Below are 17,426 nucleotides of genomic sequence, written 5' to 3'. Positions count from 1 at the left end.
ATAACCAACAAGGACCTACTGTATAGCACTAAGAACTAAACTCGATACTTTGTAACAACCTATAAGGGAAAAGAATCTGAAAAAGAATATATGTGTTTATGTTTGTATACATACACACATACATATATCTGAATCATTTTGCTGTACACCTGAAACTAATACCATATTGTCAATCAATTATACTTCAGTAAAAAAGAGAAAATGAGGTTCAAAACTGTTAAGTGACTTGCCTGAGGCTGGCCCCCCCAAATCAGGAGCCAGAGTTGGGACTCAAACCCCATCCAACTGGCCCCACAGCCAGAGTCTCCTCCTTTGGCCACCTCTGTATGCAAGCAGAAAGAAAAAGGCAGACCATCACCTGATTTGACCTTGGCTGGGAATGTGCTCATCACATAACCCAGAATTATCCCCTTTACACATGTCCGTGAATAACTGCAAAAGCACTACAAGTATTGATTTGAGGGTAGGCACAGATTTTTAGAAGGCAAGTATCTGCTGAGTTCTACGAGTCCTTTCAACAAAGCACCAAGCCTGGAGGTGGCCTTGGAGACCCCCAACATGACCTCCAAGGGGAGCTCTGGGTCTCCCCTTCCTGCAAAGGCACCAAGGACGAGGAAGAGCACCATCGCTGGGTCATGGTGGCAGAAGGCAGCGCCCCCCAGCTTGACCTGCGCCTGTTAACCGTGACTGCTCTGGCCCTCCCCTTGAGAGTCTCCACAGTCTCCGGTTTTGGCTGGCTCCTCTGTCCTTCACTCTCCACTCCAGCTGCTGGTGCTGGCCTGACCGCCTCCCTCCTGGAAGTCAACTAGGGACTTCGGTGCAGCCCAGGGAGAGGGAAGCCCAACGAATCGCCTGGGCCAGCTGTCCCAGGGCCTGAAGATAAATGACCTTTCCCCCGACAACTGTTTCCACAGCTTTTCCTTTGGAAAATCCTTGCCTCTCTCATCAGATGATCTCTCAGCCGGCTACATGGGCCAGAGTAAAGACCAAGACGTTGGCCTAGAAAAAAAGGATAAAGAAAGCACTAGACTAGAGGACAAAATAAGTCTTGGGACCCAAAGTAGCTCCAGCCCAGGTCACCAGAATTGAAGTTCCCAGTGACAAACATCAGGCATGGGTCTGAGAATCTTTTCGGCAGACCCAGAAAATTCCAAGAATCTGGGTTCCTCATGTGGCCAAAGGTTTGATCAATCACACCTATACAATGAAGATTCTGCCTGTATAATGAAGCCATGATTTAAAAACAAAAAAACAAAAAAACCTTGAACAACGAGGCTTGGGGAGCTCTCTCTCTCTTCCCTCACTCCCACTAGCTACATTATCAACTAGCCCCTTCTTAGGACTTCCCTTGTGGCTCAGTAGTAAAGAATCCGCCTTGAAAGGTAGGAGATGACGGTTTGATCCCTGGGCTGGTAAGATCCTTTGGAGAAGGAAATGGCAACCCACTCCAGTAGTATTCTTGCCTGGGAAATCCCATGGACAGAGGAGCCTAGCGGGCTACAGTCCATAGGGTCACAAAAGAGTCAGACACGACATAGCAACTACACAATAATAATAAAACCCCTTCCGAGAGATTAATAATGACTGTTTTGATAAAGAACTACTTTTATATTCATCAAGTACTCAGTACTCAGTACCACAAGTCAGTCTGTCAGTTGCTCAGTCGTGTCTGACTCTTTGTGACCCCATGGAGTGGAGCCCGCCAGGCTCCTCTGTCCATGGGATTCTCCAGGCAAGAATACTGGAGTGGGCTGCCATTCCCTTCTGCAGGAGATCTTCCTGACCCACGGACTAAACCAACCTGGGTCTCCTGTATTGTGGGCAGATTCTTTATCATCTGAGCCGCCAGGGAAGCCCTAAGTACATGGAAAATAATCACTTTCCATCCATATCTCTAAGTGGCTTATCTCTGAGCAAATCTGTCTGTCAACAGACTGACTGACAGAACTTGGAAGTATCACTCCAATCACAGAAGCCCCAGAAAACAACTTTCACAGACTGTATTTGAAAACTTGTTTAACCAGAGCTTCCACAACACTAGCTGTTTCAGGAAAATGATGTCTATAGATACTGAGACTTTGTCCAAAATATAAGAGCGAGACTCTGAGCTCAGGACAGAAGAGCCAGCACACAGGGCTGTCCCCTTCCTTCCCATGGGCACAATGAAAGGCCAGTAAAAATATTTTTTGAGAGAATCAATCCATGGTGGCCCTGAAAACACGAAGAAATGCTGTCAGTGAATAAGTCATTTGAAAGGCTTTCTTTAAAAAAAAAAAAAGAAGAAGAAGAAGATAGTTGGGACTATATTGACAAATAAACCAAAACCGGGGGTGGGGGGTGGTGAGGGTGGGGGGCAGTGAGGGTGGGTGGGCAACAGCTTGAAATACATGATCAGAGCTACAGATAGGAGCTCTTTCTTCCTGATAGAACCCTGGAGAAGCTCCAAGCTTGCCGTCAATAGCTATTGGGAGCCGAAGAAAGGCCTACAGAGAAGAGGCCGGGAGGCAGGGACGGGGCATCTGAGGGCAGGGCTGTCTAGAGAGCAGCTGAGCTGGGCGGGCCTCCACCCTGTTTGGTGGAGCCTGGAGTCTGCAGAAGTGGCCACCAGCTGGAGCGCCCGGAGCACTCTCTCTGGAGAGGAGGGTTTGCCTGGGGAGCCCACAGTGTTGGGGTTCAGGCTCAGAATGAGTTGAACAGGAGCCTCTAAGATAGACAGAAGTGAAAAGAAATAAACACATACAAGAATGTCACCCTGAGGTTAAAGTTTTCCTTCCCTTAGTGATGTGGGGGTCAGGGTTGCAGCCAGAGGTCCTGAATCTGCTGTGTCCACGTCATGCTGCAGGGAAGGTGCCTGCTGGTACCCCTGCCTGCCCACAGAGAGGACACTCAAGAAAGAAGGTTTGGGGGTAAACAAACCTACCAAAACTAAGATCATGGCATCTGGTCCCATCGCTTCATGGCAAACAGAAGGGGGAAAAGCAGTGACAGATTTTACCTTCCTAGGGTCCAAAATCACTGAGGACAGTGACTGCAGCCACAAAATTAAAAGACATGCTCCTTGGAAGGGAAGCTACGATAAACCTAGACATTGTATTAAAAAGCAGAGACATCTCTTTGCTTATGCAAGGTTCGCATAATCAAAGCTACGGTCTTTCCAGTAGTCATGTATGGATGTGAGAGCTGGACCATAAAGAAGGCTGAGTACAGAAGAAATGATGCTTTTGAACTGTGGTGCTGGAGAACACTCTTGAGAGTCCCTTGGACTGCAAGGAGATCCAATCAGTCCATCCTAAAGGAAAGCAACCCTGAATACGCATTGGAAGGACTGATGCTGAAATGGAAGCTCCAGTACTTTGGCCACCTGATGTGAAGAGCTGACTCACTGGAAAAGATCCTGATGCTTGGAAAGACTGAAGGCAAAAGAAGGGGGCAGCAGGGGATGAGATGGTTAGATAGCATCACTGACTTGTAGGAAATGAATTTGAGCAAACTCAGGGAGAGAGTGAAGGACAGAGGAGCCTGGTGTGCTACTCATCAGCATGGTCCTTGACTCATGGACCTGCCTTAACAAAGTCCAAGCCTGAGGGCTTCAACAACAGACGTTTATTTTCTCTCAATCCTAGAGGCTAGAAGTAGGAGATCAAGGTGTCAGCAGAACTGGCTTCTGATGAGGCCTCTCTCCTCGACCTGCAGTCAGCCGTCTTCTCTCTGTGTCCTCACGTAGTCTCCCATCCATGCCCTAATTTCCTCTACTTATAAGGACACCAATTATATAGGATAGGGCCCAACCCAATGACCTCATTTTAACTCAATCACCTCTTTAAACACCCATTTCCATGATACAAATGAACTGATTTACAAAACAGAGACGGACTCACAGATTTAGAGGACAAACTTATGGTTGTGGTTGGGGGAGGATGGGATGAAGGGATAGTTAGGGAGTTTGGGATGGTCATGTACCCACAGCTGTATTTAAAATGGATAACCAACAAGGACCTACTTTACGGCACAGGGAACTCTGCTCAATGTTATGTGGCAGCCTGGATGGGAGGGGAGCTTGGGGGAGAATGGTTACATGTATATGCATGGCTGAATCCCTTTGCTGTCCACCTGAAACTATCACAACGTTGTTGACCAGCTATACTCCAATATTAAATAAAAAGTTAAAAAAAGAATGAAAGCAAGACTCTAATTCCAAATACAATCAGATTCTGAGGTTCTGGGAGTCAGGACTTTCAATCTGTAAATGTTGAGAAGACATAATTCAGCCTGTAACAGCATTAAGACGGAGATGAACAAACCAAAACGTACCTGGAGGACTCAGAAACACTGCAAAAAGCAGAAGGAAGATGCAAAGTTCTGATGGGTACCATTCAAAGGTTTAAAGGACTTTACAATCTTAAAAACGTACAATCATGAGTATTAAAACTTACAGCTGAGTAACAGAAAAGAGAGTAGAAATAGAAATCAGTAAAAACATGTTGGTTAATCTAAATAAAGTCAGTAGAAAATAAAAGAGGACTTCAGTTTAAAACATGAAAGAGGAGGTGTCTGAAGGAAAGTTTAATAATTCTAATCTGGATTTATTCAGAGAGGTATATTTGCTTTAGACTTTGTTAGAAAAACATAAACTGAAGCCTACATGTTAAAAATGTAAGACAGGCTGTGGCCCAAGGTGGGTGGCCTCACTGAGTATCTCATTCTTGGGTGGGGGTAGGGGAGATTCGTTTTCCCATAAAGTGGTCATTTCTCAGCTCCTGGCTTTGCATGCAGAGCCTGCTTTCAGTCCCTCACAATGCCAGGGACTATAGCCCAGCTCTCATCTCTGCATGGATACTAAAACACTAGTCCCTAGGGTGTCAGTTCAGTTCAGTTCAGTCGCTCAGTCATGTCCGACTCTTTGCGACCCCATGAATCGCAGCACGCCAGGCCTCCCTGTCCATCACCAACTCCCGGAGTTCACTCAGACTCACATCCATCGATTCAGTGATGCCATCCAGCCATCTCATCCTCTGTCGTCCCCTTCTCCTCCTGCCCCCAATCCCTCCCAGCATCAGAGTCTTTTCCAATGAGTCAACTCTTCACATGAGGTGGCCAAAGTACTGGAGTTTCAGCTTCAGCATCATTCCCTCCAAAGAAATCCCCGGGCTGATCTCCTTCAGAATGGACTGGTTGGATCTCCTTGCAGTCCAAGGGACTCTCAAGAGTCTTCTCCAACACCACACTTCAAAAGCATCAATTCTTCGGCGTTTAGCTTTCTTCACAGTCCAACTCTCACATCCATACATGACTACTGGAAAAACCATAGCCTTGACTAGATGGACCTTTGTTGGCAAAGTAATGTCTCTGCTTTTCAATATGCTATCTAGGTTGATCATAACTTTCCTTCCAAGGAGTAAGCGTCTTTTAATTTCATGGCTGCAGTCACCATCTGCAGTGATTTTGGAGCCCCAAAAAATAAAGTCTGACACTGTTTCCACTGTTTCCCCATCTACTTCCCATTAAGTGATGGGACCAGATGCCATGATCTTTGTTTTCTGAATGTTGAGTTTTAAGCCAACTTTTTTACTCTCCTCTTTCACCTTCATCAAGAGACTTTTTAGTTCCTCTTCACTTTCTGCCATAAGGGTGGTGTCATCTGCATATCTGAGGTTATTGATATTTCTCCCGGCGATCTTGATTCCAGCTTGTGCTTCTTCCAGTCCAGCGTTTCTCATGATGTACTCTGCATATAAGTTAAATAAGCAGGGTGACAATATACAGCCTTGATGTACTCCCTTTCCTATTTGGAACCAGTCTGTTGTTCCAGGTCCAGTTCTAACTGTTCCTTCCTGACCTGCACACAAATTTGTCAAGAGGCAGGTCAGGTGGCCTGGTATCCCCATCTCTTTCAGAGTTTTCCCTAGGGTGTACATCCACTCAATTATCTCTGAGGGCCATGGGGCATCCACCGCACTCACTGCTGTGGGGCAGCGCTCTCCTTTCTGACACCTGGAGAAACTCTTGCGTTCAAGCTCAGTTAAGAAGCATAAATCAGTTTTTAAAATGTCTTATCTAATATTTTCATGTGTTTCGGGAAGGGAGTGAGGGGCTTCCCGTCAGCTCAGTCTACCATTTTTGACAACCTGTACCGTTCCACATGGCTCATTAGTAAAGAATCCGCCTGACGATGCAGGAGACGCGGATTCGATCCTTGGGTTGGGAAGATTCCCCTGGAGAAGGAAATGGCAACCCACTCCAGTAATCTTGCCTGGGGAATCCTATGGACAGAGCAGCCTGGCAGGCTACAGTCCATGGGGTTGCAAAACAGTCGGACACACCTAGCAACTAAACAACAACTGCGAATAAAATGTTAATCACAGAAAAACTACTCTGATTTCCGCCTTCCCCTGCTCACTGTTCTAACATTTCCCTGGGCTCCCTGGACTCTGGGATCAGCAGGCTTTTGCCCTCGTTTCTCACCCGTGTTACCCTTCTTTCCATGAAAGGGCTTTTTGCATATGCTGTTCCTGCTGTTGGAAATGGTCTTCCCTTTATTTTTTATTATTACTTTTTTTAATGATAGAAGGTACACTTCACAAAGAAGATAGACATCATAAACCATTAGACACCTTAACAACAAAGAAACAAAGATACATAAAGCAAAAATCGTAAGAAATACAAGGGAAAAGGAAAAAATATATAGTCACAGTGAGACAGCAGCGGTCTTCCCTGTAAATCCCAGCACAGGTATTATTTCCTCGAGGGCAGGCTTTCTCAGTGCTAAACCGTGTCAGTCTCCTCTGCTCTGTGTTCTCAAGGCGCCCGGGGACGTCACTACCACCGTCTACAGCTGGGCGTCTGTGCAGTTGTCTGTCTAACCTCTGCCTCCCCCTCCAGAGCAGAAGCTCCCTGAGGGCAGAAGCCAAGTCTCCCGACACCTGATGGACGTGGCGGGTTCTAGCACAGAGCTGAGCACACACAGTCGGCCCTCAGTGCTTGCTGAATGGACGGAGGATGTACTACGTAAGGAAAAGTATCACTCTGCACAGATCTTACCAGGTTTAATGAGGCCTTTTCTTGTTAGGTTAATAAAAAGTTTATTTGATAAACTTTTACGAAATAGAAAATAAATGATTTCATAGGTACAGGCAGATTATGGAGCCAGTCAGCAGAAACAAGCAACGTATGAACGTGCCGCTTCTGTGTGGCCAGAGAGCTTACGACGCCTCCGGGGGCGCCAGAGGGAAGCACCAATGATAACAGACAAGGGTGACCGAGTGGAATTCTTCCCAAAGACGAAAAGATGGCAGGGGATGGGGGAAGGGAGTGACCTCAGAAATGCCTCTCCATCCTATGAGTCTCTGAGCCTGTGGAACTCACAAATCTCTTAATGAATGAGATGGTAATTCACTGATATGTACATGAAATCTTTCAGCATTTTGTCTAGGTCTTCTCTCAAAGCACACCCTGGTCTCCTCAACCCCAGTACTGAGGCTGCCAACAGAGACAAGTCACCTTCCTTGTCACCGTGGTTTCTTCCAAAAGGCAAGGAAGTGCTCAAAGGTTGATGGAGAAACATCAAAAGGGCTGGCTGAAGCTGGCATATTTGAACATCAAAATGAATCTGCTGGCAGAGGTTGGTGACACAGCCTGTTCTTGGTGCTGTTCCCTCTCTTGGAACTGGGTTTCTGGGGTTCTTCTGGGCTCTGGCTTCAAAGCTTGGCCAACGGCCAAACCGGGTATCTGAAATACCCGCTTTAGTCAAGTCAGTCCCGTTCATTTTCTTTAGTGTTTCTTTGAAAAGGCCCTGTGCTCTTGAACACGAACTTTAATTTGAGCGTGAACTTTAAAGGATTTTTCTGTAAGACTTTTTTGCAGCTTCACCTTGGAACAGCATCTGGGGAGTCAGCCCAGCACGAGCCCTCTTCCTCTGGGTCGTCCACGCGGTTCATTGTGACCTGGTCCCTCGTGGGGGTCTCCCTGGTGACCTCAGGCCTCCGCCCCTCTCTCTCCTGCATCCCCTCACCTTCGCCAGCTGCCAGTGCCCACACCCACCAGACATCCAGGTCTCCCACCACCCGCCTCGTCACTGAACCGCCAGTCCCCTTCCTCATTAGGCTGGGTCCCTGGCATGTGAACAGGGTATAATTACTGGCGTGGGTCAGGCCCTTTTGAACTCTATGAGGAGACTGGAATCTTAATTCCTGCAGTGATGACGATCCAGCCCTTCAGCTTTGTGGTTATGTTCTCAGTACCGTGTATTTTCTTAGTTAAGGGTCGGATACCCGACTCCAGCCTGGCCCGGCTGGCCATGATCTTAGCCTATTATTTCGCTCATTCAGTGAAAACCAAAAGAACAATTCAGTAGACCCATAAACCACGGAGAGATATTTACAACCAAAAGTGGTAACCTTCTCCAGGGTCCCAGATGCCTCGTGACACACACGGGTCACAGTAAAACCCCAGATGGGGCAGCACCCCTGTGCTCAACACCTCAACTGCAGAGTGGCCTTGACTGTGGCGAAAGGAACAAAGACTGACCACGGTCCTAGCAGGGGTATCACCTTTTACCCTCAGGGAGCCTCTCCATTCCTCTGAAGGAGAATGGCTGACTCTGCCCTATTTCTGAGGGGCGAGCGTGCACATCGGAAAACCACCAGCATGGCTGCAGGCTCAGTGGGAGGCCACCGCAGAGAAAAACCCAGCTTGTTTTGGCAACTTGTGGGAAAATACCTCATGTTTGTCCATGTACACATGTATGTATCTGGGCCTGGGACGGAGATGAGGACTGTGGAGGTGCAGAGGAAGAGATGAGAGGGATGCGGGTAAAGCAGTGCGATGGGAAGACAGTCTGTGCGACCAGGACAGCAAACATGTAACATGTAACCATGTGAATGGTCTGTACACATGCGGGCTTTATATCTGTCATGTGAGCATACAAGGAGAAAAGTACAGTACAAGACACATTCTCTCAGCATATTCAACAAGGGCTTGTGCTTGTCCTCAGCTCTGTCTGACTTTGACCCTGTGGACTGTAACCCGCCAGGCTCCTCTGTCCATGGGATTCTCCAGGCAAGAGTACTGGAGTGGGTTGCCATTTTCTTCTCCAAGAGACCTTCCCGACCCAGGGATCGAACCTGTATCTCCTGCATTGGTAGGCGGACTCTTCACCACTGAGCCACCTGGGAAACCCCATTCAACAGGAGCACTGGTTCCCAAACCTGGCAGCCTGTTGAAACCATCTGTGGAGCTTTACAAAGTACTCCTGCTTAGGTCTCATCCTAGAGATTCTGCCTTAACTGGCATCAGGTATCGTGCTGGGCAGACAGCAGCCCCCTAAAGACATCTAGGTCCCCAAATCTGAGAATGTTAGGTTACACGGCTAAGGGGCATCAAGGTTGCAGATGGATTAAGGTTGGCTTTAACTAGGAAACCCTTCTGGATTATCTGGATAGGCCCAGTGTCATCACAAAGGCCCTTAAAAGAGGAAGAGAGGGGCAGGCGTTAGAGGTCAGAGTGATGCAATGTGAGAAGAACTCAGTCCACATTGCTGGCTTTGAAGATGGAGAAGGGGGCCACAAGCCAAGGAATGCAGACAGCCTCCAGACACTGGAAAAGGCAAGGAAACGAATTCTCCCCTAGAGCCTCCAGGAAGGAGTACAGCCCTGCCAACACCTCCTCTAGGGAGAGCATGGCAGACTTATGATCTCCAGAACCATAAGATAAGGAGTTTGCATTGCTTAAAGCCATGGAGTCTGTAGTGATGTGTTATAGCAACAACAGAAAACCAATTTGGGTATGGCCTGGGCTTTGAAGGTTTAGAAGGTTCTCAGATGATTCTAATATACAGCAAAGCACAACTACTGAACAGGAGGAAACATAAGATTCGGACATGCCTGGTGGGCTTCCCTGATGGCTGAGTGGTTAAGACTCTGCTTGCCAATTCAGGAAGCCACGACAACGAGAAGCCCATGCACTGCAACTATCGAGGAGCCCTTGGCTGTCACAATTAGAGAAAAAGCCCACAAAGCAACAAAGACCCAAGACAGCCAAAAATAAATAAATAAAATTTTTTAAAAAAGAAAATACATGGCAATTTCATCTGGGAAGTCAGTAAGTCAACCTCACTAAGGTAGGCACCAACCAGCTTGACCATGGACCATGGTTATTGGACACGGCTTATCCGAGCACATCACAGGATGGACATGCTTTATTAGCATGTGGCCAGTGTTCTTTCTGACCCAGTGAGCAAGCTAAACTTCCTTGGGATAAAGAAAAGTTATACCTATGATAAGCAGACTTTCTACAGAGCCAATTTTCTTACAAATACTATCTTTCAAGGAAGGAACTGGCCAGTAATTGAGTTAAATGCAAATACATGAATTAGTACGTGCATGTCAGCACCATTGGCAAAGGACTGAACTGTCCTCCCCTCTGTGCTTAAAGCATTAAGAACCTCTACTGGTATAGTAGGATGAGGGCTTTCCTGGTGGCTCAGACAGTAAAGAATCTGCCCGTAGTACAGGAGACCCAGGTTCCATCCCTGGGGAATATCCCCTGAAGAAGGGACTGGCTACCCACTCCAGTATGCTTGCCTGGAGAATTGCATGGACAGAGGAGCCTGGCAGGCTACAGCCCATGGGGGCTGCAAAGAGTCGGACATGACCGTGACTAACGCTAGGATGATAATGCTAGAGGACTTCTCCATTTGCTTTGCTGACCTATTTATTTATGACCAATGGCAGACAAATGGAATTAACTTATTTGTTCATTTATGATAGATAAATGGAATAGTACTATAGCAACAAATGAACTCACTGCTTAGAGAGATGACGAGAAGTGGAGCTTATACAGTCTGACAGGTGCAGCCCCCATTTGGAGCAAGCAACCACTGACTCCCAGGGCTCCATACGGGGTAACCTTTCTTGAAAGCCATTCCACCGTGAGCCTCCACGACACTATGACCACAAGCTAGCACCTTAGAGCCTTTTGCTTTTCTCTCCTTACTTTGTCTTCCTTAGAGAGGAAGCTGGAGTGAAATTTCATGTCTGTTCCTGACAAGTGAGGTGACGTAACGGGGCGCCTCGGCCACTCTGGGCTTCGTCTCTGACAAACAGTGATAATGTCGCCTTCACGATGCTGTGCTGATTAAATGAAATGGTGCAGAATGAAGGGCTTAGCACCCAGCAGAGGCCTTTGATCAACACCAGCCTCACTGAAACGCAACTATTCTTTTGCTTCTACCTATCGCCTCTACACTGAAGCTTCTCACTTCTCTTCTCTTCCCTGTGGTCCTGTCCTCTTGCTGAGCTCTGGTACCTTATCCGCCACTGTCCACTAGATGCTGTGACTCAGATTTCTCATTGGCATCTCTCGCTGAATGTGTCCACACTGGACTTAGGACCTCCGCTCCAAACCAGTGACTTCCCCCTCCCCCATTCCCCTGACCAAGACCACTCAGTAAAAGTGCCATCAGTCCCCTGCCTCTGTTCCCTTTTCCCCACATAATCCTACTGCTGCATCTTCCATTCCAGCCCCTGTACCCTCAGCCACACACTTTAAGTTCCAGAGCCTGCCGGGTAGGCTCCTAACTTAATGCTTAATTTCTCCCAAGCCATCTTGCTTGTGGGTTTGAAAACTGATCTTTCTCTTGCCAGGTTCATCACATCAAGCCCTGAAATAAAAAAGCTTCACGTACAACTTTTTTGTCCCCCAGCCTGATATTTATGATGGAAGAGGAGCCAACTCTCTGGGTGTGCAGAGGACATGTCCCTGTAGGCTCCATGTGCCCTGACCCTGCGTCCTCAAAAAGCACTGAGCCACCTCACTCCGTGACCACATAACGAGGGCCCAGGGGATAACTCGATCACAGAACAAAGCACTTTTCAAAGCAGCTTCAAAAACTGGAGATTTTTTATTAAGTTTCTTAACCTAGTGTTTAGTAACTACAATCTAAATCGGCCGCAGACCACCCTCAATCGCATTAAACTATAATAATCCACAGACGTTAAACTACTTTCGGTGCTCTGTAATATCAGAGTCATCTAACAAATAGTCAAGCCTTCAGCACTAGTACTCAGTGGCAAATCTAATCAATGTCGGACACGTTCTTACCGTTTTGCTCATCCAGTTCGTTCCCAATTTCCTGCCCCATTTGTTTCTGGCGACTTATGATTGAGGAAAGGGCATCGAGGCCTGCGTCCTGTTCTGAAAGAAAAAGTAAGGCAGTTAACTCACTAAAAACCTAAGGAAAACAATTTAGGTCCAGAAACAGACCCAGGCATGGAACACAATTCAATACATAATCAAAGTAACATTTGAAATCAGTCAGAAAAAAAGAGAAAATAGTTAACAGTATTGGAACAAAATAAAGAAAAAAGTTAAATACCTACACTTCAGAACTTAAATGAAAATAATTTCCAGATGAATTAAATTTTAAATATTATAAATAAGTAAGATTTGACTACATAAATGTTTATACTTTCTGATAATAAAGAGCATGTAGAAATCAATAAGACAATCTTCCTCTTTTTTTTTTTAAATGGGCAAAGGATACAGACAGAGAATGCACAGAAGAATAAAATAGAAAAAGACATAAAAGTTCCAACATCACTACTAATTTTTTAAAGATATCAAAGAATAGTGAAGCTTTTTTCTGACTTATCAGATTTGTAAGCATTAAAAAGATTGCTAACACGCCGGGTTAAGTAAAGTGCAAAGAAGCTCCTAAGTACCAAGTCATGGGGGGATAGCTAATATATCTTTCTAGAGAGTGAACTGTGCTAACTTCCATATCTACCAATTCTGTGTCTAGGAATGTATGCAAGAAAACATTGGATGGTATGCAATGATGTACTGGGTTGGCCAAAAAGTTAATTCTGGTTTTTCTACAAGATGGCACAGAAAAACCCAAGTAAACTTTTTTGCCAATCCAATTGATACAAGGCTATTCCTTGAAATACTGGTCCTCTGCTGCTTTTCAACTTAATGCTTCTTAGCTCCAAGTTCTCCCTTATTTTGATTGCTCTGAGAAAATGGATCTGGGTCCTTTAAATAATTTTTCCTTCACCAGCTTTGTCAGTGGAGGAAACTGCGGAAACACTGCAGGAGCAAACGAATTTTCCTTCCTGGCTCCAGCCTGCCCTCCGGACAGGCTTCTGGGTGCTGACAGTTCCTTCCGTGTGCAGTAACCAGCAGCACCCCAAGGCAAGCCACTTCTCCCAACACACCCACTCCTGGGGCATGAACTTTCAAAAGAAGTTCATGATAACATTATTAAGTAAAAAAAAAAAAAAATTAGAATACAAAACAATATACACAATAGTAAAAGAGTATTTTTGCTTTTAAAAAACATGTTATTTTTTGGGACCTTCCTGGCGGTCCAGTAAGACTCTGTGCTTCCACTTCAAGGGCCATGGGTTTGATCCCTGCTTGGAGAACTAAGATCCTGCATGCCACATCGTGTGGCCAAAAAAAATCTTGTTGTAATGTGTTATTTTTCTGGATTTTAAGATTTTCAAAGAGAAAAGCACTCAAGTTACTCAAGATCTTTAAAGTTTGTTTTTCTTAACTCTAGGCAGCCTCCATCCCTGTACTTTTTTCCTCTGCCCGCAGGTGCCCTGGAAAGAACACTCCAAGGCTGAGTCGAACGACTCTTTCCACCGAGCACTCTGCCATTCACGGCTTCACTTGTTGGGGTTTTTAAAATGTCTGTTTCACCTGATGGCCCATCTATAAAAGCGGAAATCACAAAGGTCCTTCTGCCCAAGATCACATTAACATTTCCTTGCATAGTTTTCCCTAGGTTTTCTTCTAGATTTTTTTTTCTTTTCTTATGGAATTAAGCCATTACACTTAACTTGTTAATTCATCTGGAATTTATTTAAACTAATGGTGTGTGGTAAGGACCCCTTAGTAACATTTTTTGACACGATGTGCTTTTTTTTTAACCATACAAATGACCTGCTGTCTCTAGGGATCATTCCATGGGACCATTTTATAGCAAAATCACTTTATAATGAGGTCCTTTTGGTCTTCAGTAACAACCTCTTGGATGGACTCCAAGAAAAATCTATCATCAACCTAGTGCTGCTATAGGATGACCCATGTTACTGGAAAACTCCAAATGCATCTCCCAAATAATCTATATATACATCTGAGGGTCAAGTGTCAGTATGAATTAAAAGGTAAAACAATATATAAGAAGAAAACAGGAGATTCCTCTATGATCTTCAATTAGGAAAAAAAAAAAATATGATCAAAGTCCTGGAGCTGCTTTACCTAGCATAGACACAGATTATGAATGAAAAATACCTACATTACACTCTTTTCACTTAACCTCGACTCATTACGTGCCTCAACCACCTAAAGGTTATCTTGCTAATGAGAAACAGAAAGAGGGCTAAAAATTCTGCTCCACTCAAATCATTTCTATAAGAACCTAGTACTTTCTCTGGATGTTTAAGTGCCACAGTACAGTTTCATCCCATAATTCAGAAACACAGAAGGCCCAGATAACAGAGATGCTGTGCATGCAGTAATAATGGCGGTGATGACCTGAGCTTCTGCAAGTCTTAAAGCTGCATTTCTTAAATGGAGGTGGTACAGTCATCTTAGACACAAGGAAAATAAATGCTGCTATTTTCAAAAATATCAACAATTATCAAGACCCATGCAGAGAGTTAATCTAGAACCCCACAAACTATTATATCATAATGACCGTTCATTACTATACTTTGCTCTACCCAATGTACAGCCCAAGGCTTTATATCACAACAGATCATCTGTAACACACCACACTCTATTAATCATAATTCAATGTTGCTGCTGCTAAGTCGCTTCAGTCATGTCCGACTCTGTGCGATCCCATAGACTGCATAGGCTCCCCCGTCCCTGGGATTCTCCAGGCAAGAACACTGGAGTGGGTTGCCATTTCCTTCTCCAGTGCGTGAAAGTGAAAAGTGAAAGTGAAGTCACTCAGTTGTGTCCAACTCTTAGCGACCCCATGGACTGGCAGCCCACCAGGCTCCTCCGTCCATGGGATTTTCCAGGCAAGAGTGCTGGAGTGGGGTGCCATTAATTTTAAAAAATGGAACGACCTCTGCGCTACACAGAATAATTACCCCCTGAAGATGTCCACCTCCTAATTCCAGGAACCTGTGAATATATGACCTTACAGGGCAAAAGAAACTTTGCAGGTGTGATTAAAGTTAAGGGATTTGAGATGGGAGATTATTCTGGATTATCCAAGTGGACCCAAAGTAATCACATGAGTCCTTAAAAACAGAATCTTTCCCAGCTGTGGACAGAGAGAGCTATGAGGAAGGGTCAGAGAGATGCAACATTCTGGCACTGAAGACAAAGAAGGGGTCCATGAGCCAAGGGATATGGGTAGCATCAGGAAGCTGGAAAAGGCAAGGGAATGAATTCTTCCCTGGAGCCTCCAGAAGAGAACACAGCCCTGCCAGCACCTTGATCTGTATTGAACTTCTGAGCTACAGAACTATAAGATGATAAATCTGTATTTTAAGTCATCAGTTCAGTTTAGTCACTTAGTCATGTCAGGCTCTTTGCAACTTCATGGACTGCAGCACGCCAGGCTTCCCTGTCCATCACCAACTCCCAGAGCTTGCTCAAACTCCTGTCCATCGAGTTGGTGATGCCATCCAACCATCTCATCTTCTGTCATCCCCTTCTCCTCCCACCTTCAATTTTCCCAACACCAGGGTCTTTTCCAATGAGTCAGTTCTTCACATCATGGAGCCAAAGTATTGGAGTTTAAGCTTCAGCATCAGTTCTTCCAATGAATATTCAGGACTGATTTCTTTTAGGATTGACTGGTTGGATCTCCTTGCAGCCAAAGGGACTCTCAAGAGTCTTCTCCAACACCACAGTTCAAAAGCATCAATTCTTTGGTGCTCAGCTTTCTTCACAGTCCAACCCTCACATCCATACATGACTATTGAAAAAAACCATAGCTTTGACTAGACAGACCTTTGTTGGCAAAGTAATGTCTTTGCTTTTTAGCATGCTGTCTAGGTTGGTTGAGTCATCAAGTTTGTGCTAATTTATTATAGCAGCAACAGAAAATTAATACAATCATTTTTTGAAAAATCCCTTCAGAATGGTTAGGTGTTTGAACACTTCCTGTCTTAAGACACGCAGAAAACCCATCTTTTAACTAAATGTCATATAATTGTGGGAGGATGATCTGGTGGCTGCAGATTAAAAATAAAGGGAAGGTCATCATAATGTTTTGCTGCCAAAAATGACAGACATGACTCTGATCAAACCACTAAATCTAACTACCAATTTACAGAAAATATGCAGGACAGAGGAATACATTAAACAGTAGATGGGGAAACGAATAGCAAGTCTAGATGGTGGGAAACTACAGGGCAAAAGCCCTTGTTTTGTCAACAAACTGTGAAGAAAAAGAGTTGGCAAACGCATATATTGATTAAAGAAACTCAGGGGACATATCAATTAGTTGCAATGTACAGACTATATTCAGATCTTGAACTGAACAACCTAAAAGGAAAAAAAAAATCATTGGACAATCAGAGAAATCTGAACATCAAACAATCTGACTGGATTATTTGATTATATTAAGGAATAAAGCTATGACAAACCTAGATAGTGTATTAAAAAGGAGAGACATCACTTTGCTGATAAAGACCCGTCTAATCAAAGCTATGGTTTTTCCAATGGTTATGTACAGATGTGAGAGTTGGACCATAAAGAAGGCTGCACACCAAAGAATTGATGCTTTCAAACCGTGGTGCTGAAGAAGACTCCCAAGAGTCCCCTGTACAGCAAGGAGATCACACCAGTCAATTTTAAAGGAAATCAACCCAGAATATTCACTGGAAGAACTGATGCTGAAGCTGAAGATACAATACATGGGCCACCTGATGCGAACAGCTGACTCATTGGAAAAGACCCTGATGCTGGGAAAGACTGAGGGCAGGAGGAAACAGGGCAACAGAGGATGAGATGGTTGGATAACATCACCGATTCAATGCATATGAACTTGGTCAAACTCCAGGAGATAGTGAGGGTCAGGGAAGCCAGGCATATTGCAGTCTATGGGGTTGCAAAGAGTCCAATACAATTTAGTGACTGGACAACAAGAATCTTTTACAAACATGCTTTAGAGATATATTCTGGAATATTCACCAATGAAATAGTATAATGTCTAGGATTTGCTTCAGAGATAATTGCGGGGATAGGAAGGTGGGTAGACGTATAGATGAAACAAGATGGGCTATGAGTTGATAACTGCTGAAACTACTGCTGGGCTGGATGGAATAAGCAGCCTACTCTCTCACTTTCATATGTTTGAAACTGTCAACAGCAAAAAGTTACCAACATTTTAGCAAGCAAATAAAACCAAGGAACATTCTTAAGAATGGCAATCTTGGGCCCCTTGACTGAGCACATGG

The 17,426-nt window shown here is 44.9% G+C and overlaps 1 protein-coding gene across 9 annotated transcripts in view; it reads right to left on the bottom strand.

Annotated features, from left to right (window-relative positions):
• The window catches only part of STX8 (syntaxin 8), a 209,305-nt gene that overhangs the window by 133,992 nt on the left and 57,887 nt on the right, over nt 1–17,426 (bottom strand). For all 9 annotated transcript variants that reach the window (XM_045164846.1, XM_045164852.1, XM_045164849.1 and 6 more), the window contains one exon: nt 12,097–12,189. In XM_045164846.1, coding sequence (XP_045020781.1) covers nt 12,097–12,189 — 93 coding nt within the window. The remainder of the gene's footprint in view (nt 1–12,096; nt 12,190–17,426) is intronic.

Source organism: Bubalus bubalis, chromosome 3, assembly GCF_019923935.1.
Source record: "Bubalus bubalis isolate 160015118507 breed Murrah chromosome 3, NDDB_SH_1, whole genome shotgun sequence".
Taxonomy (NCBI): Eukaryota; Metazoa; Chordata; class Mammalia; order Artiodactyla; family Bovidae; genus Bubalus; species Bubalus bubalis.
The sequence above is the reverse complement of the archived record's forward strand: the minus strand, read 5'-3'. Positions and strand labels throughout refer to the sequence as shown.